The 26,960-nt window shown below is 48.1% G+C and overlaps 1 protein-coding gene across 1 annotated transcript; it reads left to right on the plus strand.

The window, feature by feature from the left end:
• Positions 1-4,796: 4,796 nt before the first annotated feature.
• On the plus strand, positions 4,797-26,466 carry LOC144247938 (TOG array regulator of axonemal microtubules protein 2-like). Its single transcript, XM_077789683.1, has 16 exons — positions 4,797-4,948; positions 5,525-5,718; positions 6,976-7,166; positions 8,119-8,269; positions 9,384-9,545; positions 11,695-11,827; positions 13,482-13,587; positions 14,319-14,554; positions 16,058-16,210; positions 17,382-17,499; positions 18,456-18,559; positions 19,768-19,972; positions 21,128-21,344; positions 22,413-22,499; positions 24,675-24,874; positions 26,332-26,466. Exons 1-16 carry the CDS (start codon positions 4,797-4,799, stop codon positions 26,464-26,466), a joined length of 2,544 nt encoding a protein of 847 aa, XP_077645809.1.
• Positions 26,467-26,960: the final 494 nt, after the last annotated feature.

Consider the following 26,960-nt stretch of genomic DNA (forward strand, 5'->3'; position numbering starts at 1 on the left):
AATTCAGACGCTGCTTCTGTAATCATCAGGTGTAAATTCATTGTGCCTGGGCCTCCACTGTGAAATGAGAACCCAGATAAGTTTTGGGGTATAGATGTATAATCCGATGGATGTTTAATATTTTTATTGAGGCTTAAGATCAAAAAGAGAAAGGCGTGAGAGCAGTGTTATAGGACTGTATCTGATGGAAAGATATTGGCTTGGATATGAGTGAGAAAATGTAGCTGTCCGAGTGTTAACAATAAAGAAAGAGACACAGATGTACCATTCCAATAGAAAATCTTTGGTAGGACTTTTAAAGTGCAATCTGAATATCCTGCCCTAGCAGCTGGGTTGGAAAAAGCCTTTTTGTTGTTGAAAGAGCCAGGAGGTGTAATATAATTTGCAGGAGACAGCAGGGCTCCCTGCAGTTTGTGCTGTTTCAGAGAGGCTGTAGGAGCCACCTGGCTCCAAAAGGAGAGAGAGCAGAATTTGAGAGTTATGATGCAAGTGGAAGAATGACTACTGGTGGTGGGGAAGAGGAGGCAGGGCTTCAGAGCACCTCAGTCTGGCTCCCCTGCTGAACTTGGCTAATGTTTCACACAGAGCTTGGCCAGCTCTGTGTGACTTCTGCAATGGAAAGCTGAAGGTCAATGAATTAGCTCTGCATCCTGTTGTGTTTCTGTGGTGCATTTCCTCCTTCATCAGAGTGACCATGCTAAGAAGGTTTGCCTCCTTTGGTGATGCACCCATTCCCTCCATTCTCTTTTTACCTCCTCATATGTTCTTTTGTCCTCCATTTTCTCCAGGCCAACATGCAGCAGCAGAAGCAAGGAGAAGAACTGTGAACATGCAGGTAGGTCCAGTGCATGTCTGTCCTAAAATGACCATTGTAGTCTTGGCTACATTTGGTGACATTTGGAAAGCTTGGCTAAAATCCATTCTTTTTAACATTTCTTGAAATTCGTTTCAATTCCTTGATGGGCTCAGTGGACTCTCCCAGAGCCCAGTCACTGGGAGTGTGCTCCAGGGGTACAGTGAAAATTCCTCCTCTTTGCAGGCGTGACTAGATTCATTTTTTCCAAGTCTTTTCGGCGGTGTCCCTCTTCACTCCTTCCCTCCAAGCCATTGCCTCCCATCCGGAAGATCTCTCCTTCTAACACTAATAAAATGTACAGCGTGGAGAAAGAGAACAAGGAAACTGGCATTGGCTATGATAACGAGTGTAGAAAAATCCAGGAGCAGAGTTCAGAAGGAAAAAGTTATAAGGTAAGGAGACCAAACTATGTTCTGTGTAGTAAATTTTCAGTTTATGCACTGTAGGCAGAGCTTGGAGACCTTTTCCTGTGGTGTGAGCCCAGGGAAGCAGCTGAGCCAAAGAAGAGCTCAGCTGGACACTGTGCTCCAGGCTGTCTCTGCAATGGGTGTGTAGTGCAGACTCCACGTCCTCAGTGTGTCTCAACAGCAGGAGAGGTCTTTGAATGGTTTCTGGGCCCTGTTGTGGTTCCTCCTCTGTCTTATGGCTGAGAAAACACCAACAAGTAGTCAGAGCAGCTAAAGTTGTCCAATCTGGACAAGCTCTCCTTCTAGATTTAGTAAGCTACAGGTATCTGTGAACTATGTCCATGTCTTCGTGGTGGTGTTTTCTGTTGGCTGTGTCTGGTTTGGATGGAAAAAGATGTTTTCTGGAAGAGGCAGTCCTGCAAAGTCAGGTCCAGGTTGTCTCAGCTTTTGAGTTGTACAGCCATACCCTCTGCAGTTGTCTCTGCTGCTATTTCTAGCCTTCATCAGCTTCTGGGCAGCTGTGTGCTCTGGTATGGCTTTGTCCAGAGGATAGGGATGGGAGGTGGCCATGGACAGAGCAGCCCAGAGCCAAGCCACACGATTGCCTTTGCAGCAGGGCCAGGACATGCTGTTGTTTAGGGTTTGCCATGGGGGGCAGGAGGAGGCAGATGAACAACAGCTTTTCTAAACAAAATGTCCAATCAAAGGTTTGAGTACCTGATTTCAGCATTGCTGAGAAAGGGCCCAGTGTATCCCTGACAGGAATTGACCCTCCCTCTGAAGTTTGAATGGGTCCTGATTTGGCTCTTTAGCTGGGCCAGCAATGATGGGATATGAAGGAAGGGTGTGCATCTGCCCCTGCTGCCTCCATCCCCATTCCTGGCCATGGCCTGGGAGCCCTGGAGGAACTTGGGCAGGCTGAGACCTTGCAGAGAGCAGCAGGGCAGGGAGCTCTGCTGAACTTCCTAAATGCCAGTGAGCCTGAGAAGATGGATGTGTGGGAGCTGGAGTGCAGCGAGCACCCTGAGAGCTCAGCAGCATCGGGGCTCAAAGGCTGCTGGGGAACTGCAGGAGGGAAGGGCAGCAGCAGAAGCAATGAGAGGCTTGAGAAAAGCAGGGTTTGACATCCTGCAGAATGGCTTTGTGGCGACTTGGCTGGAGATCAGCACTGGCTGTTGGGTACCTTAGGGGCAGGGAGAGAAGAGTGACCTAAAGCCACTCCCATGCCATCCAAAAGGCCAGAGGAGGCAGTGGCACCTCAGAACAAGGAATGTCTTGATGTCAAACATGGGAATGCCAGCTGGGCATGTAGGCACTCTTGGAGAAAACTGAGCACAAGGGGAGAGGTGGCAAATATGTGACAGGGGCTGTCCCTCACCACATGCCTTCCCTAGGTCACCTTTCCCTGTCCTAGGCCAAGCTGCTCCATACATTTGACTTTTCCTGCCAGCTCCCAGTTAAATGCATGGCTAATTGTCTTGAGGCATGAGTGGAGGCAAGGCTGGATGCTTGATCTGAGCACTGTGTTTTACTCTTTCCAGACTTCCTTGCTGTATTCCAGTGGTGGGGATGTGAAGAAGGGGTCATTGGGACCACCTTTGATCCCCCCCATACGCAAGGCAGTAAGTCCCCCTCTTGGCAGTGCTGTGGGGTCTCTGCAAAGCTCTCTGCAGCTGGAATTCCAGGAGTCCCAGGAGATGAGGTGAGCCAAGGTGTCTGCTGCTGCAGTGTGCTGTTCACCTCCCTCTTCCCATCTCATGTGGTTCTACTGCACAGTCAGGTGTCCCAAGTATTTAGGCAAACCTCTGAGTATTCACCATTTTGCCCATCTATGAGGGTCCAGCACAATGTGAAAGCCAACACCAATGTCCCAAGAGCAGAGGTGGTGGTGGGGAAGAGGAGGCAGGGCTTCAGAGCACCTCAGTCTGGGAGCTCTGCTGAACTTGGCTAATGTTTCACACAGAGCTTGGCCAGCTCTGTGTGACTTCTGCAATGGAAAGCTGAAGGTCAATGAATTAGCTCTGCATCCTGTTGTGTTTCTGTGGTGCATTTCCTCCTTCATCAGAGTGACCATGCTAAGAAGGTTTGCCTCCTTTGATGATGCATCCATTCCCTCCATTCTCTTTTTACCTCCTCATATGTTCTTTTGTCCTCCATTTTCTCCAGGCCAACATGCAGCAGCAGAAGCAAGGAGAAGAACTGTGAACATGCAGGTAGGTCCAGTGCATGTCTGTCCTAAAATGACCATTGTAGTCTTGGCTCATAGGTGACATTTGGAAAGCTTGTTTAAAGCCCATTCTTTTTAACATTTCTTTAAATTTGTTTCAATTCCTTGATGGGCTCAGTGGACTCTCCCAGAGCCCAGTCACTGGGAGTGTGCTCCAGACGTGCATTGAAATCTCCTCCAGTGTGAATTGTTGAGTGGCAGGGGCTGGAGGGTGCCTTGAGGCCCTGCAAATACAATGCAGGATAAGGAAACATTGCTCTCCATCCTGCACATGCCTTTTATCTCCCTGTAGCTTTTCTAGTGAGACAATTAGTAGGGAAAAAGAAGGCATTTAGCAAGAAATGAGAATTGTTCCCACTCCATCCTCCTGCTTTTGAAGCAGGAAACCTTTGCTTGGGGCAATTTCTGAGCTGAACCCTTTGAGATCTGAAGGAGCTTCATGGACATTGTCTGGTTTTGTATTGGCAGAGATAGGAAAACCTCATCTGACAGAATGTCCTTATAAATCTTCCAGTTAGGGAGAAGGACTCTTCCAAATGGATGCAGCCTATGCAAGGTCTGCGTTTGTCATCCTCTGAGAGCACAAGCCCCAAGCCACCTATGGCAGGTTCAGGATGACAAATCTCTTCCCCGTCTCTCTCTGCCTGTGTCAGTGTTGCAGGCTGAAGCTGGGGGAGGAGAACCCTTCTGCCTTGTCCTCCCTCCCTGCCTTGCCTGATCCCTGACGAGTGGAATGGTGCCAGACAAAATGTGATCTCTGGTGCATCTGGGTCAGCCAATGCTTTAGAGTTGAAAGCCTCAGTGAACGTCTGTTGTTGTTCCTTTGCCATCTCTGGGCGTGTAATGATAGGAGAGATGAGACTTGAAGAAATAATTCTGCTGATGCAGAAAAAGGGATCAGATCCCCTGGTCCCTTTGCTCATGGTTAGTTCTGCCAAATCCTGGATACAACCCCTTTGGAATGAGTCCTTAATTGCGGATAGGCAGCTGGAATGCTAGGGTGTAGTATTGCTCAGTAGATAAGGTGACATTTTTTCTGGATTAATTCTGGACTAGAAATTCCTCATCTCATTAAACCTTACCTTTCTCACTTTTATTGATCCGAGTATTCTACAGCGTGAAGGAATCCAGTTTTAAGAGAGGTATTGCTCTCGTACTGCTTGGCTGACATATGAATTTATCCTCTCTGAAGCCATGTAAAGAATTACTTCTCTTAGTTCTCACAGCTCTGTTGGAGAGCATTTCAGAATGACCTGCCCTCTGCTATTTCTATTAAGGAAATTTTGAATTTTCTGTATTAGCCAAGATGAGAAATGTCTTGAGGCACGTCATGTTTATGTTGGCTTTGGGTGTCTCTGCTGAAAAGCAAGCAGAGAGTAAACCCCTGGAACAAGTAAGCAGAGCAAAAGTAGAACTTTTGGATGACCGCTTTGTTCCCTGCAAATACAGGCTCACAGAGTACTGGGAACATCTGATGGAGAAAGCAGAACTTCTTTTATATCTAACACATGGTGCCATTGTTTGTGTCCCAGCACTTCCTTTGTTCTAAAGAGTGATATAAAAATCCCAAAAGTGCAAAGCCCAATCTAGAATTGAGTAGGACATACAGAAACAAAGGCCTTGAAGACTACTTTTGGAAACAATCACTTCCTTGACAGTGTCAGCTCCTAGAGACCACTGTGAATTTCCAACTGTTTGGAAGGAAAGGGATCCTGTAGTAGTGGGGAGGCAAGGGCAACACATGAAGTAGTAGAACCCTCCTCTCCTGGCTTGCCGGCTCCATATTGTTCAGAGAAATTTTATGGATCCTAGTTTCCTGAAAAATAAAAAACCAACCAATGTTTTCAGTTACTAAAATACACTTTGAAGTCCTCACCCATTAGATGGGTGGCTTCTAAAGGGGTGAGTTCAATGAACTCACTTCTTCTCTTGTACCTGAATTACAGCTTCTTCTGAGGCTACAAGAAAAGCCCAGAGGAAGAAGGGAAAGAGCTCTTGCTGTAAGCTGGGACCTGGGATGCCTCTGCTCCCAAGGAAACTCGCTGACCTGTTTGGCTTGGAGAGTCGTGTGCCCAAGCCCGGCCTTGGCAATGGAGGTCTCGGCCCCCGGCCGGCTCAGGGCGCCTTGGCCCAGGAGCCTCAGCAGAAGCAGCAGAGCAGCGCTGGCCCCAGGGTCACTGCCGGGGAGGACAAGGGGGAGGCCGAGCATGGCTCAGCCTCACACAGAGGTGAGGGGGAGCTGGGCCGCTCTCTGGTGCGAGGAAGGGTCCTGTGGCAGCCCAGAGAGCCTGTGCATATTGCCAGGGAACAGCTGAGCCCTGCGTGTGCCCCTGCAATGAGCTGTGCTCCCTGTGCCCCTCGAGCTGTAGGGCTGCTCAGCTGTGGGGAGGAGAGGAGCAGGAGGGTGCAGGTGCAGCTGAGCCATTCCTGGAAAGCACAGGGCTCTGGGCTCCCTGCTGTCCCAGGGCAGCCCAGAGGCCAGGCTGTTCCTGTGGCAGCCCTGTGGAAGCGGGTCAGGGTTTTCCCCTGGCCTGCCTCAATTGTCTGCTGGCAGGAGCATGTTTCCCTGTGCAGCTGTTTAGAAACTGGCAGGAAATGAGTCCCATGAAATACGGAGCTCCAGATGCTTTAGGTTTGCATTGCTGCCTCTGTTAAACTTTGTGTGTCCACTTTGCAGGCCTGACTGACTGTCATGGCCCCAGAAGAGTTACTCTGGGATCTGTAGTTTCCCTGCCAACTTCCCAGATGCTCTTACCTTCCAAGGCCTTGCCTTCCATCCAGAATTGCCCTCCTTCCTCAAAGCCCATTATCTAACTCTCCTTTGTTGTTAAGTTGACCATTTTCCAAGGGCAAAAATTCTGATTTAAAACATTGGTTCTTTTCTACTGTGCTGCAATTTGATTTTATCCTCTGTGAAGCAGTTGCATAGAAGGATTAGTTCTCCAAATTTTAACAGCTCTGTTGGAGAGTATTCCAGAATGAGCTACTTGCATTTAAAAAATCTGCCTTTAGTCAGGCTGGCCTGAAAGTGGCCCAATCTCATACAGTTTAGAATGAAAATCCTTGGGGAAAACAAATTATCTAGTGTCAAGAACACAGTTCACATTTGGGCATCCCTCCTGCAAGCCTAGGATTTGCTTTGAATGTCCTATGAAATATTCCAACAAAGGGAAGAAAATGTTGATCTAAATGCATACAGGTATGAGAAGCCAGGACTTTTAGGAACTGGAAAGAAGATGTTTACTAAAATCAGCATGAATAAGGGCAGATGAGAATCTCTGTCAAGATCAATCTCCATCTCTGCTCCTCTCTATCAGACACTGAGGCTCTCCAGCATCCAGGGGCTGAGGCTTTTGTTCTGCAGCAGGTTTCAGTCTGCTGGCCAACAGAGTAATGTCATGGCTGCTGCCAGTAGCCCATCCCTTGGCAGAGGGTCTGGGCATCGTACCTTGCTGCTCTCAGTCACAATCTCTGTGTCTTCTGAGGACTCTGCAGTCTGGAACCTGTCTTGCCTGTTGCCCAGCATGGTGTTTTTGGGGGCTTGAAGTCTTCCAGAGATTTACACCAACCTTTGCTTCCATTACCAGGCCTCCCACTGAGCCAGGCCAAGGAGATGGATCATCCCAGCAGTCCTGGTCTTACGAGGGACAAAGACCTGAGGGACGGCTTTGAAAAGGTAAGGGATAAGGACAGGGATGAGCAGACTTCCTTTCCAGGGCCTGTTTAGTGCTTGGCCCAAAATGTCACTGAAAATCATCATCTTCCACTCCTGGGGCATGGGGATTCCCTTGGGAATCTATTGGACAGCTACAGAGCAATTGCTTGGCTGTTTCCAGCGGTGCCAAGGTCCCTGGTTTGGAGATGGTGCTAAAGTAATGCCAGAAGCATTCTTTATGTGCAAAGGCTGTTTCAGAGAAGTTCTGAATGACAGAGCAAGCTACACGTCAGTGCTTGTAGGCAAAGTGCATCCTCAGAAGCAGAGAAGCAAAGATTCTAATGTTGGGTGTAAGCAAGGCTGCAAAATAAAAGGGGAGAGTTTGATCTTTCCTGATTACATTTCTGGCTGTATTTCACAGGCCTCTCGTTCTCAAGTTTTCTGCTCATTACCATCAACGTTTCTGCAACTTGTTTTCATGTGACTCCTCTTTTTGGTCTCAGAGACCAAGTCCTTCAGAGTCCTTCAGAGCTGAGTCCTTCAGAAGGCAGGAAGGGAGAAACAGCTGCAATTCCTGGCCATGAGTGTTAAGCAGCAGCTCATTACCCCTCCTTGCTGGGTGTTGCACATGGTTTTTATTCTCCTGCCATGGCCTGTAGGAACTGAACTGCCTGCTCACTGCCATGTGAGCTCTTCATCTGTCTTGCAGCACTCCTATGACTTTCATGCTTCAAGCAGGGCTGCTGACAGAAGTTGCAGTTGGAGCAGTGTAGGCTGTGGCACTGAAGTGTTCCTCCTCACTGTGTGTAACTGCCAGGTTGAGGATGGGAGCCATTCCTCTGAAACTATTGGAATGTGTATGGAGCTGCAGTGAAGCCTGTGGCAATCTATGGACTCTGTGCTCGAGATGAGCTGTTGTGTCTGGTTTGTGTGTCTCTGCTTACAGTTTATGATGTATTTCCATTGCACCTAGATCCGTGCTGCATTGTACATGTTGGCTCAGAAGAACTTAGAGCAGAAGGACATAGAGCTTTTGGAGACAGAGATGAAGAAAAGGAGACAAAAGAAAACATCCTTGCAGCTTCTTCCTGAGACAGTTGAGCCCGGGGATGCAGCTGAAACAAGTAAGTGGTGGCTACACTTGTGGTGGTCCTTTTTGACCACTTGCTTGCCCTTTGCACAGTGTTGCAGACTGGGGGACTGTTCCAGTTGCATCTGAGTGGAAGCTTGCATACGATTGATTTCCATTTCCCAAAGAAAAATACAGAGGCATGAAGTGTCTTGCCCATGGCCTCACTGAGTCAGTGACAGAATATCAGCTTTCCACCTTCACCTCTAAAGTCTTTCAGAGGAGAAAATTCTGTCTTGCAAAGTACACTGGGGCTTCAGACTCTCTCCTGCAGAGCAGCCTCCAGGGAAGGTGAGCCCAAAAGAATGCTTTTCAACCAGGGTGCAACCTGGAAGCAAGAAAATCCAACTCCTTCTAATGAAAACACCAGAGATCCTTCTCTGACCACTCCCTGCTGAGGAGCTGGTGCTGTAGAGTTGTGCTGAAGCCCCAGCCAGCACTTCTGTTGCAGCCCCAGGAGCAACAGCATTCCCTGAATCCCGCCTGAGGGGCTCTGACTGCAGGGCTGTGAGCGCTGCCCCGAGGGCGGCAGCAGGGCCCTCAGGAGGCAGCACTCAGCCCGAGGGCATCACACAAGGTTATCTGCACTCTCTTTTGGTAACTTCCCCTGAGAGCCTCTGAAACAGGAGAACAAAAGCAAAGCAATACTGGTTTTCCTTGTTTCTTAGGGGAAGCATGACTGCAGTTTGGTTTTAAGCTAGAGGAAGATAGACTTAGATTAGATATTCAGGAGAATTTTTTTTATAATGAAAGGGATGAAAAGCTGGAAGGGTTTGCCCAGGGAAGCTGTTGTTGGTCCATCCTTGAAGGTGTTCAAGGCCAGTTTACGTGGGGCTCTGAGGAGTCTGATCTAGATGAAGATGTCCCTGCTCATAGGGACTGGACTAGGTGGTGCTTAAAGTTGCCTTCCAACCCAAACTCTTCTAGGATTTTGTGATCATTGTCCCATGTTAGTGTTATACTTGGGATAGAGTGGTATACCATTGTTACACTTGAAGTTCTTCAGGATAATAAAGAGATGTTCTCCAGCTCTGGCAAGTTTTCTGGTGCTTTCCATCATCACCCTGTCCAGCACCCTCCACCTACAAGCTCCTCTTTGGTCCCTGCAGGCTTTAGCCTACCACCTGTTGACGGCACAGCTTCTGGAGTGCAGAGAAACCACCCTGGTAGTAGCTTGAAGGAGAAGGTCTTGAGGAAGCAGGACAACGTGCCCTTACTGCCCAACATGCCCATCATCCACGGGGTTGGCAGCTTCCCACACAACTCCGCAGGTAAGCCTGCTCCATGACAGCTTTTTCCGGTGCGGGTTTTTCCTTGCACAAAGAGCACAAACTGCCTCCTGCCTCAGCCAGCACAGCTGGGATCTTGGGTCCAGAGCCTGTCCTGAGAATGAACAGCTAATCTACTTCTGAGTTACTCCAGCTTGGTAGTACTGGAGCAGTTGGTTCTTAAAGATCCATTGGAAAGTTGAGCTGAATAAAGTAGTGTAATGGCCTGATCTCTGGCTTTTGCCCATCCTGATAGTCCAAACTAGAGCACTGGTGCCAGGAGGCAGCTGTGACTGCAGGGATGAGCTGCAGGGCAGTCTGCCAGGGTGTGCTCACCGTGCACCTACGAGAACCACCATGATCAGTTGTGCACTCACCATCTGGGCCCTCTGCCTGTGCTGCTGTCCAGCTCTGCATGCAGCTTTTCTGCTCTCCCAGCAAAGGCTGTCTCTGCACGGCCGTCAGCGGCTCGGTGCAGTCGTGCTGCTGCTCCCAGAAGTGCCCGATGGCTCCTCGCTGCCACCATCCCACGGGCTGCAATGCCAAGAGGGAACAAGCAGTGCCTCCTGTGCCACCCAGCAAATACAGCGGCCGTGTGCAGCAGTGACAGGCACAGGGGCTGCCTGCTGCTCCCAGGCTGTTGGCTGCCTGCAGGAAACACTCAGCAGATAGTCCCTAGTGGCTCCTGTCTCTCCTTTGTGGGTAGCCTGCCTGTGCTGTGATCCCAAGTAGGGTGAGATAAGAAGAAGGGAGCTAGAAATGATACTTGGAATGCTCTTTTCTAGTGATGCTGCTTCCATGTTCAGGATTGAGCAGAACTAGCCTGACGTGGCTCTCCATCCATAGTGAATCTAGATGTGTGTGTCTACATACTTCTGCAGTGCCATCACTGGTGTCAGTAGCTGGGGTACCTCAGTGGCATCCAGACTAGATCCTGTCTGAATATTTTTGATATTATCATTCCTCCATACTTTGTGAGAACATGCAAGGGAGCACAAAAAAATCCCTACAGAGTCTAGAGCAGTTCATCTGGATTCTGTGCAATACTCCACAGAATATTGCACAGAATATACTCCATCATTTTAGACAGCGCAAATGTTTTCATCTACACATTAGAAAATGATCTTTTGAGTGCACAACATGAAATTTTTGATTGACAGTGGTTTTGATGACAAATGGGTTTCATGAGAAATGCATTTATCATCTGATTTTTCTCACACCTTGTAAATTTCTTTCCAAAAAATTCAATTAAGGCAAACCCAGGTCAACTGATTAATGAGAGAGTTCATCTGCCAGCAATGTGGATCTGTATTTGAATATTCTTATCCTCAGAGTGCATTTGGAAGGTTTTTTTATCAACTGTCTAGTCTGGAAATTGCATTTTTCCACAAGAGAAAGCTTAGAAACGGCTGAGTTTGCAAACATGTCCATTAGATGGCAAATAAATTTCACCTCAGCATCTTTGAAATACAGCCAGTGTGTAGCTCTGAAAGAGTAAAGATTCATGATGCTTGGAAAGAACAAAATCCATAAAGTAATCCCTTCCCAATAGCAGGCTAAATGTATGTACACTCAGCTGGCTGCTGTCTAGGATATTTGAGGTCAGTGGAGGCAGAGGCACTGTCAGGTGGGAAGGGTCAGGTGTGGCTGTTCCCTGGCAGCTGCTCCGTGGGGATTGAGCCGGGCCCAGCAGGGCTGGGCTGTTCAGCCTTGGCTCGGTGCTGTGGCCAGGCAGCTGCAGGTTTCTCCTCAGGGAGTTGCAGAGTGCCCCATCCCCAGGGCTGGGGGAAATCAGGGCGCTGAGGCAAGAGAGGCACCTGAGGGGCTCCCTCCTGGCTGGCCAGCCCTGCTGCCGGCCCTGTCTGGCAGGGAGCGGGAGCTCTGCGGCCGCAGGAACCTGCCGCTGGCTGTGGCCCCTGTGGCACTGGGGAGCTGGCGCTGCGGGGCCATGGTCAGGTTCAGCCTGGAGCTGTGCCCAGCCGGGGAGGCTGGGGGAAAGCAAGGAGCCCAAGGCGCCAGGCAGCAGGGAAGCCTCTGCCCCAGTGCCCGTGTGTGCCCAGGGAGCCCTGGCTGGGAGATGGACTGCCGGCCGCTCCATGGCGGTGTGCCCTGCCCGGGGCTGCAGCGCCCATGGCCGACCCTGTCCTTACAGTGACCTCGCAGACGGCCGCTGGTGCCCAGCGCCGAGAGCAGCCGCGCCGTGGGACTGGGCAGAAGGACACGGCCTCTGCAGACCCACAGCAGTCCTTGCAGGAGGCACTGTCCTCACTCGGCAGCGATGACTGGTAAGAAAGGCCCCGTTCACGCTGCGTCCCTCTTAGCACTAAGGTTGGTTAGAAGTGAGTCTTGCTGGTGTCTCTGAGCTCCAAGAGCCCAGAGTGCCAAAGGGCACTGGTGAAACCACTGCAGAGCAGTGAGAGGATAAAGATTTGAGAGCAGCCTTTTCTCAGCCTTGCTCGGCAGCAGTGCTCCAGCTGCAGCAGCTCCATGCTGTTTCCTCACTTTGCCTGCTGCTCCATGGGGCTGCAAAGGAAATCTTGAGGGAAGGGAGAAAGCTCTGGAATGAGATGATTTGCTGGCTGAAGGCAGAAGCAGGATGGCAGTAGTTTTGAGTGCAGGTTTGGGTGCCTTGGGCCACTGACCCAGTGGGACCGAGTAAGATTCCTCTCTGCTCCCGCTGCTGCCAGCAATGGCAGGTGACAGGGTCTCCCCGTGACCTCCTGCACGGCAGTCCCAGAAGCAGCTCCAGGGAGTTCCTCTTTCTGAGAAACCGACTGAGTTGTGCTTTCAAGTCCCTCATTACTCCTGAAGGACTCATGGCAGAAGAGAAGGAAAAAGAAATAAAATCCTCTAAGAATCTTGCACTTTTGAATTCTACTTTTTCCTTCTCACTGCTTCATATGGGCCTGAGATGTTTTGTCAATACTCACCACGTGTCTTGAAATTATACACAGGCAGAAGGAGGTCCAGAGGTGATAACCCCGCAAATGTTAGGTGATATTGGTTTTCTTTTTGGTGTCTTTTTGATCACTCTCTGGTGGATGCTTCATTCACACAGGGGTAAGGCCTCCATTCACACTGGCATAAGCATGAAAAATCTGCCCCGATGCATCTCCTTGTGCAGTCGCCTTTGCTCTGCCCTTTCTCTTCCCCATTTCTCTTTGGTGCCCTGTGAGGTGCAGAGAGCTTCTGCAGTTGTGGGGGTCAGGATGACACTCAGGGGTGTCTGTGGGATCGGTCACCAGCCCTGTGCTGCAGCCCTGATGCCTCACAGACCTTCCTCTAGCTGAGGGCCTGCAGAAAGCAAGTGCTGGGAGATGGAGTTGTTTGCACCTTTTAAATAGCATGTTGCTGTTGTGGGGGTTGTTTTAGGTAGGGGGTTTTGGGAAAAGCCAGAGTTTCAGCAGTTCTTGCCCAGGGGTGGAATCTTCTGGGATATCCTGCTGCTTTTTTGAGGAATGTGTGAGGTGGAGTGGAGGGGGTGACAGAGAGGCCTAGATTGCAGAGTGGAAACTCAGCTCCAGAGTGCCAGCGCAGACTCTCCCTGCAGAACTGCCTGCTGGGGCTGACAAAGAAGGAAAATGTCCCAGGAACAGCCCCATGGGACTGTGTCTCAGGGACAGGTACAGGGAGGTGACAAGAAACAGCAGCATGGTCCGGTCTCACAGCTTCTAGGAAGGAGTAACAGAGGGGCATCATGTGCCAGAGATTTCAGAACGACTGTCTTCTTAAATGGCCACAGATGAAGAGTATGAAACCCCTCTCTTTGCCTCTTGGATCTGTGTGTGCTTTTGACAGCCACAGTATCCTGTGGCTATGCGTTCCACGATTTCATGTACTCCTTGAAAAGCACCTCCCATTGTTCGACTGAGCTGCCAGCCTGGTAATTTCAGAGGGTGCTGCCTTGGTGGAGAAAAAAATCAATCTTTTGCCTTTCAGGGAGCTGAAGGAGAAGGGACTCTTCACCATCAAACACCTGGCTGAGTCCCATTCAGAGGTCCTGCTCTGTAGACTTCGTGACGTTTGCTTGGCAGTTACCAGCGAGGTGAGAACATTGTTCTGAATTGTCCCCCATACTTCATACACGGTGTGTAGAGTAGGTATGTGCTTCTTCCTCTCCATGTGTGCTCAGGGTCTGCCTTCATTTCTGGTTTTAGACCTTCTATTTCTAATGTCTGTCAGCTATCTGTAGGATCTGTGTGTACATGGAGCTGTATTTACTGGAAGTTTGGGTATGTGACACTTGTCTTTGAGTGTGGTGCCTTTATAATGCAATGTGCAAATGCAGAAACGGAGGCACTAATGACGTTTTTTGCCAGAGTCCCAATCTCTGCCCAAGCTGTAATTCAGCAAATTAGTCTGTAGGCCTGCGCCTGTGTTTTCTGTTTCCTGGCTGAGTGCTTCAGTTGCTGGTGTTGCTTTTTTGAACTGGAGGACCTGACTCTTTTATCTTTATGACTTGTGCCTTTATGATTTGAAAGCAGCCCTTGCTTCAGTTTTCTAGTAAAAGAGCCTGAAATCAAAGCCATGGGCATTTTAGAAGGGTTAAGTAGAACACTTTAGTGAATTTTTTTTTAGGCCTGCAGTATGCAGGTCTGAGGCCAGAAATTGGTGCCAGAGTAAGTGCTTTTCCATGCTTGTGCTCTTCTGCCCTTGTTGTACTTTTATGTTCCTCTGGACACAGTGGGACATGTTGTCATTTCCTGGGACTTGTGTTGAAGGCAAGTGGTTTTCTTTTCAAGGTGATTCTTATGTTTCCCCTCATGACTTCCCCAGGTGACCAACCTCCATTCCAAGGTGTCCTACTCTGCAATTGTCACTCTGGGAGAGTTCTTTGCGACCCTGAAGAAGGACATGGACTCTGAGGTGGATGAGGTTGCTCCAGCCCTTCTCCAGATGGTGTGGAACTGCCCAGAGTTTGTCCAGAAAGCAGCCTGTCACGCCCTGGGGATCATGGTGGAGAATGTGACTCCTGCACGAGCAATGACTGCTCTCATGGACATGGGAGCCAAGTAGGTTCTTCTTCTTTTAGTGAAATTGTTCACCTTCTCCTGTGTGGGTGGGGGAAGGCATGAGAGAATGGAATGGTGGGAGGGAAGGGTCCTGTATTCTGCATCTTCTGTGAACTCAGTGACTTGATTCTCCGATCAACCTCATTTCTTTCCTCTTGTCACCTGTTTCTGCCCTCCTGCAGCCTCTTAGTTCTCAGAATCACAGAAGGGTAGAATATGGACAGCTGCAAGGGGCCCATCAGGACCACTGAGTCCAGCTCCTGGCCTTGCACAGAACAGCCCAAGGGTCACACCAAGTGCCTGAGATTGTTGTCCAAATGCTTTTTCAACTCTGTCAGGCTTGGTGCTGTGACCACTGCCCTGGGGAGCCTGTTCCAGTGCCCAGCCACCCTCTGGGTGAAAAACCTTTCTCCTGATATCCAGACTGAAGCTCCTCTGACTCAGCTTCCTGCTGCTTCCTGGAGTTCTCACAGTCTGTCAGATTTTCCTAGAGGTGGTGACTGCTGGGGAAGTGAAAGTGCCTGCAAAGGCTAAGGATAGAGCGCTGTGCTTTTGTGGGAAGAGGGACAAGTGCAATTGCAGCTGTCAGCTGCAGCTGGTATTTCACAGCGCTAACCACAGAGGCCCTGGGAAAACCACGTCTCCTCATGATGCCATTACCTGGAGAAATAAGGAGGGTGCTTGCTGGGGTGTGGAGCACATGGGGGAGAATCTGCTGGGTGTGGCACAGCCTGCAGAGCAGGTACAGCTCCTGCCAAAAGGAGTCTTGTGTGACTGTCCTGGCCATAGAACTCTACTTTCTATTCAAACTGGTGTTTCATGTTAGCCTTGACATGATGAATCACTTGAAAGGCACCTTCACAGGCCAACTGCCGTGGGACAGTTGAAGCAAATGTTGGTGCTGGGCCAAATAGTTGCCAAGAGACACTTTCTCTAGAACAAGACAATCTGACTAAACTGCCTGCTACCCTTTCCTCAGCTTTGGAACAGGGTAAAACATTCAGATGTTTCCCTTGCCAAGCCTCACAGAAGAAACAGGCTGCATTGCTGGATATTCTGCAACTTCACAGCCCACAACATGTTTTCCCTATGTTTGTTTTTTCCCGAAGGTCTGCAGATTTGGGGTTAATGGGTGGAAAGAGTCTAAATCCTGCTGCAGCTCTGTGTAGTGGGTGCCCTCTGATGGATCAGCATGAATTGTCCTTAATTTCTAAATAATTCATATGTAATCTATTTCATTAATCTTTCTCAGAGTAAATACTGTGAAAGAAATGGAGTATCAGGTAGTGCAGGGAGACTGAATTCCTCCCTCTCCCTTGCAGGCAGTCCTTCTGTACAATGCTAACGTTGTGTTTACCTGAGGACAGAACCTTCTACAGGTGTCTGAAGTTGCAGGGAGAGCCCAGGCCTGCTTCCCCCAGCAAGGACAGGGAGCAGGCTCTGGCCAAGGCCCGTGCTCCTCTTGCTCCTCCCTGTGCCCAGGGTTTGCTCTCTTCTTCCCAGGAGCCGCCACGCCCAGGTGCGGAAGTGCGCGGCCGAGCTCCTCCTGTCCTTGGTGCAGAGAATTGGAGTCACAAAGCTGGCAGGCACACCCAGGGCTGAGAGGCTGGCACACGTGGCAGGGAAGCTCGCTCAGGACTGTCACCAGGACACAAGGTAATGATCTTAATTTCACCTCCTAAAAGAGGAAAACCATTTTGTGTCTGGCTAGAAAGGTAAAACCACAGAAGAGTGGGAACTAAAGGAAATATGAAGTTGCCACCCTGTGTGAATAAGGGTCATAGCATCATGGAATATGCTGAGTTGGAAGGGATCCATCAGGGTCATCAAGTCCATCTCCTGGCCATGTGCAGGACACTCCAAGAGTCACTCCATGTGCTTGAGAGCACTGTGCAAATGCTTCTTGAGTTCGGTCAGCCTTGGTGCTGTGCCCACTGCTCTGGGCTGCCTGGAAATGACTGTACTGGGTAACCTGAGGTTGGCCAGCAAAAAGGAGCATTGCCAACTGCCTGTGGCTTGAAGGATTCTTTACTGAGATCAAAAGAGCTCAGAGTAACCAGTCCAACAGTTTTGTTTGGCCTTAGGTGCACAACACAAAGTGTTGACTAATGTTCATCCCTGAAGGATCCCAAACATCCATTTCTCATTAACTTAAGACTTTCCTAGAAACATTTCAGGGGTCTTTAGCCAACATAGTCAGTCATTCTAAACCTGCTCTGCAGATTTCCACAATGCTGTTATCTGTGGCTCAGTGACCTCCAGATTTCTTCAGCATGAAAATTGTGGTTTCCTAGTGACAAAATCAACCCAAACCACCAAGATCCTCTTACCTGGATGGTGAAATTCCCATTAACAGCTGCCAAGAACACCACAGCAACTAGCTGCCCCTGTGCATACATATAGCATAGAATAATCAATAGGATGCATGAGGTGTTTTCTCCTGGCTTCCCTCCCTGTTAAAGAAAGACAAATTATTGTGCAATGGTAGAAGGATACTGATAATAGGCTCTGACAACACAGCAGATGTGTTTTGCTTGTTCCCTGGGATCTTTGATCCCACAGAAGCACACCCGCAGTTTCAGAGTGAAATGGTATTTTTCTGTTGCCCCACCTTCTCTTGCCTCTTGTGCTCAGCTGACAGCACTGTGCAGTGTCAAGAGGAAGTACATCTCCCTCTTTGCTGAGTAGGTGATGCCTTCTCATGCAAGGATTGCACCTGTTGAGTTTAAGGTATCAGCCTCTTCTGTTAACACTCTTCCTTTGTTTATTCACCTTTCATTTGTTTCCTCCCTCTCTTCCTTCTGTCATTCCTGCTGTCCTTCCTTAGGCATTATGGACAGGAGATGGTGAAACTGTTTCTCAATCATCAAAAATTTAAAACACTTTTGGAACAATCTCTTTCCTCCCGTGATCTGGAAGATATTCTGACAAGAATTAAGAAGAAAGTAAGTGTTTGGCAGGAGAAATGTCTCCTTTGTGCAAGTATTGCCACTGTTAATATGAGATCAAACACAGCCAATCTGTCCTTATGTCATTCCTCTTGTGGTGAATCATTTTGCTTCTGGCAATGAGCTGTTAATCCTCAGCCTGTTCATCTGCAGACCACAAAGGAATTGATATTATTAGGGAAAAAGTGGGGTTTTGAATATTTTGAATATTGGTCACAAAGAGGAAAGAGGAGAAAATGGATTTATATTTAAGCGTAAGTCCCCCGCTGCCGTCTCCCTACTCTGCCCCCAGGGAAGCAATTAAGTGAGAATTGTGCTTCTGAAGATAACAGAGTCTCTGCAAAAGACACTGGAAGTAGTAGTAGCAAGAAAATTTCCAAACATACAGAAGATGTCCAAGTCAATCCTGGTTACTACAATTACTGTCTGTCTTTTGGGAATACTGCCCTGCTGTCAAGCCCTGTGGAACTGGAAGAAGCTTGCTGAATTCAGCAGCATCCAGTGGGAAATCCTTTGTTTATTTGGGGGAGGATTTTATTTCTTTTAGCAACATTATAGAAGGGAGCTTGCCTTTGTGCAGGCCCAGAGAGAATGAGTGTTGAACCAAACTGACTTCCAACACAATGGGCCATCCCCCAAAAAGTCCAGTTTTTTCTGTTGCTTCCTTTAAGAACACCCGTTGCCTACCAGTTTTCATTATTCCCATTTATATTCAAGACTAATGAATTTGGGATTTTAGACTTCTTCTCAGTCTGGTAGCGCACATCACCTGCCTCGGGCTATTGAAAACAAAGAGTTGATATCACTGAATCTCTGGTCTGTTTCCATCTGTAAGTTAGGAAATGTTTCCCTAAGCCTTGGTAGCAGTGATCCTGGTTCTAACTTGTGTTTTAAACAGGGAATTTCTCATTTTATATTCTAAAGATGGATGGGGTTTCTCCATGTCTTTGTAGGGGATGGAAAACCAGAGGGGTGAACGCCCATCTGTCAAGGAGCCGGTGAAGAAGAGGAGCGATGGCTCGAAGAAGCCCCAGGCCACATTGTCTTCTACTAAACGGTACTGAGCACTTCTGTTAGATGTGAGAAAGCACATGACAAGTTTACATGTCTCTTCCTCAGGAAAATCTTTCTGGCAGTGACCAGTTCCACAGATTGTTTCCTTTCCCTACAAATGGTCTACAATAAGAAAATGTCTACCTCTGCATTATGCTGAACACAACTTCAAAATTCAAACAGGGTTTTTGTTTATCTGAGTGGAGTCTTTTTCAGATGGGTGTTTTGATGAGAAGGCCCAGTCTAGAAGCAAGATGCCATTCCACAAAGATGCAGTTCTCATCCATGTGGTTTGGCCTGGCTGAATCATGGTTTTCTTACCCTCAAACAGTATCAAGTTTGAGTAGTGAGTAGCAAGGCAATTCCTGAGCAACTTTGGTCAACAGGTGTTTTGATATTCTTGTCCTTCATATAATTTGTTTGATGGACAGCATGTTTGGTTTTTTTTGTCCTGTGCAATCAGCATTCAAGACAGGAATTTGCTCCTTGCTGTCTCTTCTTGGCAGTTGCAGAGCTACTTGTACCTGTTCTCTGATAACAGAGGGGATTTATTTAGCTCTGTCATGCTCAGCGGCAACAGGAAAATGACCACATGCCTTAGTAGCATAGCTAGCATCTTCCCATGCTCATGGAAGAGACAGGTTGATCCAGGAGAATTGTTCCTAGTGGGGTTGTTAAGCTGTGGATCTAGTCTCTAGGGAAGTAAATGAAATGTGAGCACAGTTCTGGGATGTCTGGCTTCTGTTTTTATCTCTGTTACTGATTTTCTGAATCATTCAAATACGGCCCTGTTCATCTGTTCAGATGCATCTGAGCTACTTTTCCAGATTGTTGTGCCTGGTTGTAGAGACACTTCTCCAGAGTGATGAGTTTTCCTTATTATAAGACAAACACGTCCCATATGAGGAGGCATTTGAACTTGGAAGTAGCATCTCTCTTTCTCCACAAAGCAACGTGAGCTGTGTGCCTTGGAAGCCATCTGAAGATAGATCAGATGCATCTCATCCTTGGTATTCTTGCATGAGAACTGGCGAGAATGTTACTTGCATATTGTCTCCCGTAGTGATTGGCATGAGGCCCACGTTGTTCTTCAGAGCCTCATGATTTTCTAGCTTGAAATCACATAATTAGGAAAGCTCCTCAAGATGTTTTGCTCACAATTAACCGAAGGTGTTATCACCAACAGGTTTCTAATTTGGTTTTATTTGTCAGGGTGAAATCTACCTCTGATGGACACTTCCTACACGGTGCAAAAGCCCAGGTGATGTTACCTCCAGCAGTGGAAGAAACGGAGCTGCTCCAGAGGCTTTACAATCTCCTGAAAGCCAAGGGCTTTCAGACACGGATGGAAGGAGTGGCACTCCTCCAAGACCTGTGCAAAAGCAGCCCCCAGCTCATCTCCACTAACATTGTCCAGGTATGTAGGGCATCTTCGTTGTTCCTTTCCTTTAGCTCCTTTCCTAAGCCTTTAGCAGTAAAGTTAATTCAGTGTGTCTTGACACTCCATGCTGGCTGTTTGGGACACGCTGGTCCCTCTTACCCAGGCAAATTTAATTCAGGTCCAGGCTTCAGGACAAGTTATTTCAGTCCAGCTGTATTTGTCTGGCAGGTGCCTATTGATGCTGTTCATCACCAGAGGATGACAGAATTTTCTGCTGCTCTAACTGCTGCTCTCTCCTACTCCCAGTTGGGTTAAGTGCAGGGAATGCAGCCACTGGAAGCATGGCAATTATTCTCTAGACCAAAAATGGATTTGCATAGGAAGAGAAGTATCAGGCTAGGTTGGTTTAAACCCATTTTTTTAAAAAGAATACTTCTATATCATCCATCTTGTCTTGTACAGGCACAACTCTGGCTACACATTTTCATCCTTGTTCCTATTCCTCCCTGTAAAGACAGTGCTCACCCTTCTTTGGAGAAGGAGGAAAACAGCTAAGGACACATCTCTGCCTTCTCCTCCCAGTAGCTGCTTTCCCCCCTTTTCCAGGAAAAGGTGCCTGATAATGTGGCTGTCAAGGGACTGAACCTGCTCTAATGAGAGCTGTAGAGCAGATTGAATTTCAGAAGTCTACCTGTTACTTAGAGAAATGGTCTGGGATCCTGGAAGAGTTGATCAGAGCCCTGCACTTCTCCAGACACTGGTTCTGAGACAAGGAAAAGAAAACAGATCTCCTCCAGCCATAGTTTTGGCAAAATCATCATTGCCCTCAGTACTTGAGGCAACTGTAGAAAACCAGACATTGTAAACATCTGCTTCCATACTTCTGAAGCAAACATAGTCTTTTGCATTAATAAATGGAATTGATTTCATGGTTTATAGATGGAGAGAAATACCATAGGAACGATTCTGTCCCCAACCAAACCTCTTAAAAACAGAAGAAAATCTTTCAAGCAGCATGAGGTTGTGCCAACCATTCCAGTGAGTGGCCCGCAGGAAAACAGTGACATTGTGCCAGCATGTGCTGACCTGACAGAAAGGATCACTTGCATCTTTTACATTGCTAACTGCTACATCCACTCTTCAAACAAGGACATTTTAATCCAGCTTTCATGTTGTTTGTTCTCATCACAGATTTTTGATTATTTTGTCCTGAGAATATCTGACGGCCACAAGAAAGTGAAGCAGAAGGCGCTGGACGTGCTGGCTGAAATCACAGGGATCCTGAAAGATGCCTTGAACCCGGTGATCATTGATTTGGTGGAAGGAATAACAAAGAGCCTGAACTCAAAGGATCCCAGGATTCGTGCTGCAGCTGTGAAAGCACTGGAAGAATCCATCACTCATCTAGGTAAGGCTGAGCCCTGGCATGGACTCTCCTCAACTGCGTCTCTGTCTCTCCAACACAAGTGACCGCTGAGTGCCTTGATAGCTGCTGTTGGCTGTGGAATGCTCCAGCTGACACCCACCAGAAGCTGTGGAGGTGCAGCCCTTATGCACCAGTCCTCCAGGAGGCTTGAATGTGATCAGCATTTCCCAAAAGTCCCGGAGCCATTAGCTCTGTGCTGTTTGTCTGAAGAGAGAGTCCTGGACTACAGCTTTGCTACAATTCAGAGGCAAAAGGGGTTTTGGAGTTTGTTTGGGCCCCGTCTGACTTCCCAAATGAACAGCTTTGCTGTTGGCATGAAGGGACACTGGCCCTCAGATCTTTTGCAGAGCAGCCACCTGGAAGGCTCTGCATTGTAGGCATTAGCTGCCTATTTTCCACTTTTCTTCCTTGTCTTCTGTTTTCAGAGGGGAACTTAAGATTCACCAAATTCATTTCTTTATAACAAAGAGGTGTAAACCCAGTCTTGTTCCACATGTTTTGCATGAAGCAAGATGGCTAGAGTGAATAACTATATAGGCAACAGCTGCTCTAAAATGCTTTGCCCTGCAGATTTATGTCAGCTCTGAAAATGATGCACTGGGGAAATATGCCTGAAAAAAGGAGTGTTGAAGAGGCATCTCTTGGAAGGGAGTTTCCACTTTCTCTTCCTCAGCTGCTCTGTGAACTCACAAACTGCCTGACTCAGTGCCTTTCTGTGTCCCAAGGATGGGGTTCTTCCTTTTTGCTCTGGGATGCAAAACCTTTTCACTGCTTACATGTGACTGAACTCTTGAGGTCCCTGATGTGAAATGTTTGAACACAGCTCCTGGTACAGCAGACAAGTTTGAATTTACAAATGCGAAAGGAGAGCTTTTCTTTTGGAATTTTAAGCCCTGCCAAGTAGGCTGGAAGGAAAGAAGAAAAGGATTCAAAAGTCAGCAGAACTGTACTTTATTTTATAAAATGGGGTTGCCCCTGCCCTTTCCCTCCCCACTGTCCTTCCTGCTATGACCTCAGAAGAGTGAGCAGAAGCATGTGTTTCACTTGTAGATAAAGTATCACTGCTGAAAGAGTTCAGCTACCAGTGGAGCCAACTGAGTGGCCAAGCTCTGCTGGATGTCGCGGAGCGTATCACAGGTACGGCCTCCCCTTCGAAGCCAAGAGGTCTTCCCAGGGAGCATTCACAGGGAATGCCTGGGATTAGACAGCAGAGTAGCTCCTCCAAATCAGGAGGTGCTGAGCTTGTCCCCCCTGCCCAATGCCCAGGGCAGGTGTCTCTGGCAGGTTTTCCCTGCTGCTGCAGAGCTGTGCAGCATCTGAGATGGGGGCGGCGCTGGGCCTGGGGGCTGAGCTCTCACTGGGGCATCTCAGAACCACCCCCAGGAAAGGAAGGGGCTAAAAATACCCCAGCTGGCTCCTCTCCTGGAAGCTCAGGGACATCTGTGATCTTTTAGGGAAAACGGTGGCAAATGCTGTTTCAGGGGATCAGTATGTTTTGTCCTCACAGAATTCTTGTTTTTCTCTTGGAAAGTTATGAGGCTGAACCGGGCAGAGCCTGGGGGTCACAGCTTAGGTCAAAAGTCAACAGACAAATTAGAGGCATGGATTTAGTGCAAGGCAGCCTTTGGGGGCACAGGGGCAGAGGCAGAGTGCTGAGGCTCCCTGGCTGTGCTGTCCAAGTGGCACTGCACTGAGCATTTCAGGCTGTGCAAACAGCGTCTTCCTGTGTCAGCACTGTCCAAAATGCTACAAAGGCAGCTGATCATTGATTCCTCAGAGGAGCTTGCTATGTCAGCAATAGGCAAGGAATGGAAAAACAATAATCTCAATATAGAGTAGAGAAGACGATTGATAGCCTTGCTTTAGGTGGGTTAATGGCACTGCTAATTATGCCAACCTCTTTAAACACAAGGTTTAATACACTTTGTGTCTCAAAAGGGCATGTTCAGTGATTGGGAATGTCAAAGAGCATTGTTTAAGAGAATGTTTAAAGAGCATTTGAATAAAGTAGATCTCCAGCAATAGGGAATTTAGTTTGGCAGTTATTTTGATCTCCTTTTCAAATTAAGGAATTAACCATAAATCAGGATTACTTTAGAAAAAGCAGATGTTCTCTCTGAGATTGAGTAGGAACAGACAGCTGTTCCTCACCTTCAATAGTCACTGATATCTTTAATTACATTTAAACTCAATTGAATTCTCATTTTAAAGTGGGTACCATCATCCTTTTCCTGCTTAGTAGAATTGGTTTTGGGTACTTTCAGGAGCTGTTTCGATGTTGATGACTGCTGGTGGATTAACAGCATAAAGAAAATGAAGTCTCTTCCACCACAGAATAAGAAATGGCTACTAGATAACACTTTGCCTGATCAGAAAATAAGAATGGTCTCCAGATCATATCAGGTTTTGATCTCTCAGCCCAATCTGCCATGCAAGGAGCCTGTTGGTAGTAAATTTTTGTCTGTGTTTGATATAGTTGAATTCAGAAAATTAGCAGAGAGCAGATTTCAGAGACAATATGAGAAAACACTTCTGGTTTTGTTACATTTCAGTGCCCTGTGTAGCATTTTTCTCCCTCTATGTCCCTATTTCACTGTGCATTATTAAGAAAAAATGCAATTAACATTGGGAGGGGAAATGGCATTAAAATGTCATTTTAAAATGTGGAGATGCTGAAATGCCCCATCAGTGGGGTCTGGGTAATTATCTAAGACACCCTGAGGTTTGAAAAAGGTCTTTGTTGGAAGCCACAAGAGCATTCTGCCAAAGACATCAGCTGTCACTGACGTTTCTAATCCAACTGTCAAGCAGCAGCCATCCCTGGTGGGCTGGAGCTTTGAAGTGTGTGCTAATACTGCCCTTTGCTGTGTGCCACTGAGCAAAGGGAAGAGCCAGATTTGGCACTTGACTTCAAAGTTACAACAATGGAATCACCCCTTTTATTAGAAATCTCTCCATTTCCTCTCTACGGTGCATTTCCAACTCTTCATTGTGGGTTTAGACAACTTCTTAATGGAAATAAAAGGCAATTTGGCATTTCATTCATTGTTCATGCAGAAAGAGATTATGAAATAATTTAGTAAAGGTACGAAGTCTGCAACAGGGACAAGGCTCTGGTTGGAGGATTTAGTCCTGAGGGGTTGGTGGTTCTGTTTCAAGGATGATCAGCTGCTTTGCCCATTTCTGGATCACGGGGTTCTGTGCGCTATTTTGCTGATCTTAGCCAGAGAGGCTTCCAAGAAGCAAAAGCAGAGGTAGAGCCTTGTTTGCATTGAGGTTGGTGGTTAAGAAGCTGTGCCTCTCTCCCGGCAGTGCTTGTGCAGTGGGTTTATGCAATAAGCCCTGAAGTCGTCCAGCACGACGCCCTGCCCGTGCTCTGGTCCTTCCTGGACAACAAGGCGCTGCCTGTCCGAAGCGCCAACGTCCGCACGGTGGCCACCAAGCTTGCCTCTGCCCTCTACGAGGTGATGGGCACCAAGCTGAAGAAGTGTGCTGCCAGCAAGCCTCCACACGTGCAGGAAAACCTGTCCAAAATTTTGGGCTGGTGAAGACGTGATCTTCTCCAGGAAGCTGACCTATGCTGAGTTGGACACCTCCAGATTTGCCTTTTTAGCTGTGCCAAAAATGACAAAATCCTAAGGAAGGGTGTGCATCTGCCCCCGCTCTCTCCATCGCCCTTCTTAGTCATGGGACCTGAAGCAACTCCAGACTGAGGACAAAGGGAAGGCTGAGCATGGCTCAGCCTCACACAGAGGTGAGGGGGAGCTGGGCCACTCTCTGGTGGGAGGAAGGGTCGTGTAGCAGCCCAGAGAGCCTGTGCACATTGCCAGGGAACAGCTGTGCCCTGTGTGTGCCCCTGCAATCAGCTGTGCTCCCCGTGCCCCTGGAGCTGTAGGGCTGCTCATCTGTGGGGCAGGGAGAGGAGCAGGAGGGTGCAGGTGCAGCTGAGCCATTCCTGGAAAGCACAGGGCTCTGGGCTCCCTGCTGTCCCAGGGCAGCCCAGAGGCCAGGCTGTTCCTGTGGCAGACCTGTGCAAGTGGGTCAGGGTTTTCCCCTGGCCTGCCTCAATTGTCTGCTGGCAGGAGCATGTTTCCCTGTGCAGCTGTTTAGAAACTGGCAGGAAATGAGTCCCATGAAATACGGAGCTCCAGATGCTTTAGGTTTGCATTGCTGCCTCTGTTAAACTTTGTGTCTTCATTTTGCAGATCTGACTGGTCACAGTCTTACTGAGAAGTTTTCTCTGGACACTTCCAATGTTCTCTTACCCACAAAGTCCTTGCTTCCTGTCCAGAAGCTCAGGAAGAAGCTGTTGCCTGCCTGAAGAGTGTTTAAAGAATAGGATTTATGCTTTAGTCTTCATAGCTACAGATGTACATATGTTCTGATCTTTAGATGTAGTTTTGAATAAATGTGTTTTGCTTGTATCTTGAAATTTTGATTAAATATTTTTAAGTGTATATATTTTATTTTGATGATTTAAAAAAAGGTAAATAAATATATAAATTTTAAATAAACCAAGAGGAGAATGTGAGACCCAGACCTATCTAGCCTGGGGTTATGGGAGTGTAGCTCACTCGATGTGTCAGTGTCTCACCACATCCTTTCATCACTGGGCCTCTCCTCTTCCTCTTCCTCTTTTGCCATGTGTTCTTTGTGTCATTTGTGCTTCTCTTTGTTATTTGGCATTACAACAGGGCCACCCATTGACATGTCTGGGGCACAATGGACCCACAGGATCCTGTATAGTCAAAAGTTTTCCATGTGTGGTTAGACAGGGAAGTTTGGTCGGAAGATTGCCGCAATGTACGGGAAGATAGGGCCCTGCCCCGCCAGTCTAGTTAACCAATAGGAGATTAGTGATGATGTAAGCAGACGATAGTTATTTAAGGCCATTCAAAGAGGAAATAAAGGCCATTCTGCCATCAACCACATTGGTGTTCGTGAGTGATTGGCCTGAATGACCTGTAAGTTAGTCATCGTGTCTTTCTCAAACCGGGTCGCCCTGCCGCGAGAGAGGCAACAAGTGGTGCTGAAATCCAGGAACACGCCCCCCCACATACGGGAAGGCCCGGCCGGGGGATTGGGATTCATGCTGGACGAGTGAAAGGTGGCCGGAGCGGCAGGACCGACTTCGGCTGGGAGGACGCTCCCGTACAGACGAGATGGAAGCCCTCGTCAAGGTAGTACTGCAACTGCATAAGCAGTTTGGTATTGATTGCAAGCCTAAAGACTTTGTGCAGTCATACGAATGCTGCAAATAGGGGCCATTGACCGCCCCGTGGAGATTCTCCACCCGGAATGCTGGGAATAATGCACCAAGGCACTCGCGGATGATGTCATGTGCTCAGGCTCCAGCAAGAGCCTCAAATCGTGGGGGAGGACACTGCAAAAGGTGCTGCAAGAACAAGAAACCTGAAGGCAGCTCAGAACTGCCTTCATGTCACTCCAAAATTAGGAGTCAGAGTGACCACGCAAACCTTGTTTAGCGGACGCTCCACTGAGTCTACTGACTCATCACCCAAAGATAAGGAACACTTCCCTTTATCCTCGTGGTCCCCTAGTCCTGTCCGTAATTCACCCGCGGAACAAAAGCACTCG

Source organism: Lonchura striata, chromosome 36 (genome assembly GCF_046129695.1).
Source record: "Lonchura striata isolate bLonStr1 chromosome 36, bLonStr1.mat, whole genome shotgun sequence".
NCBI classification, from domain to species: Eukaryota; Metazoa; Chordata; class Aves; order Passeriformes; family Estrildidae; genus Lonchura; species Lonchura striata.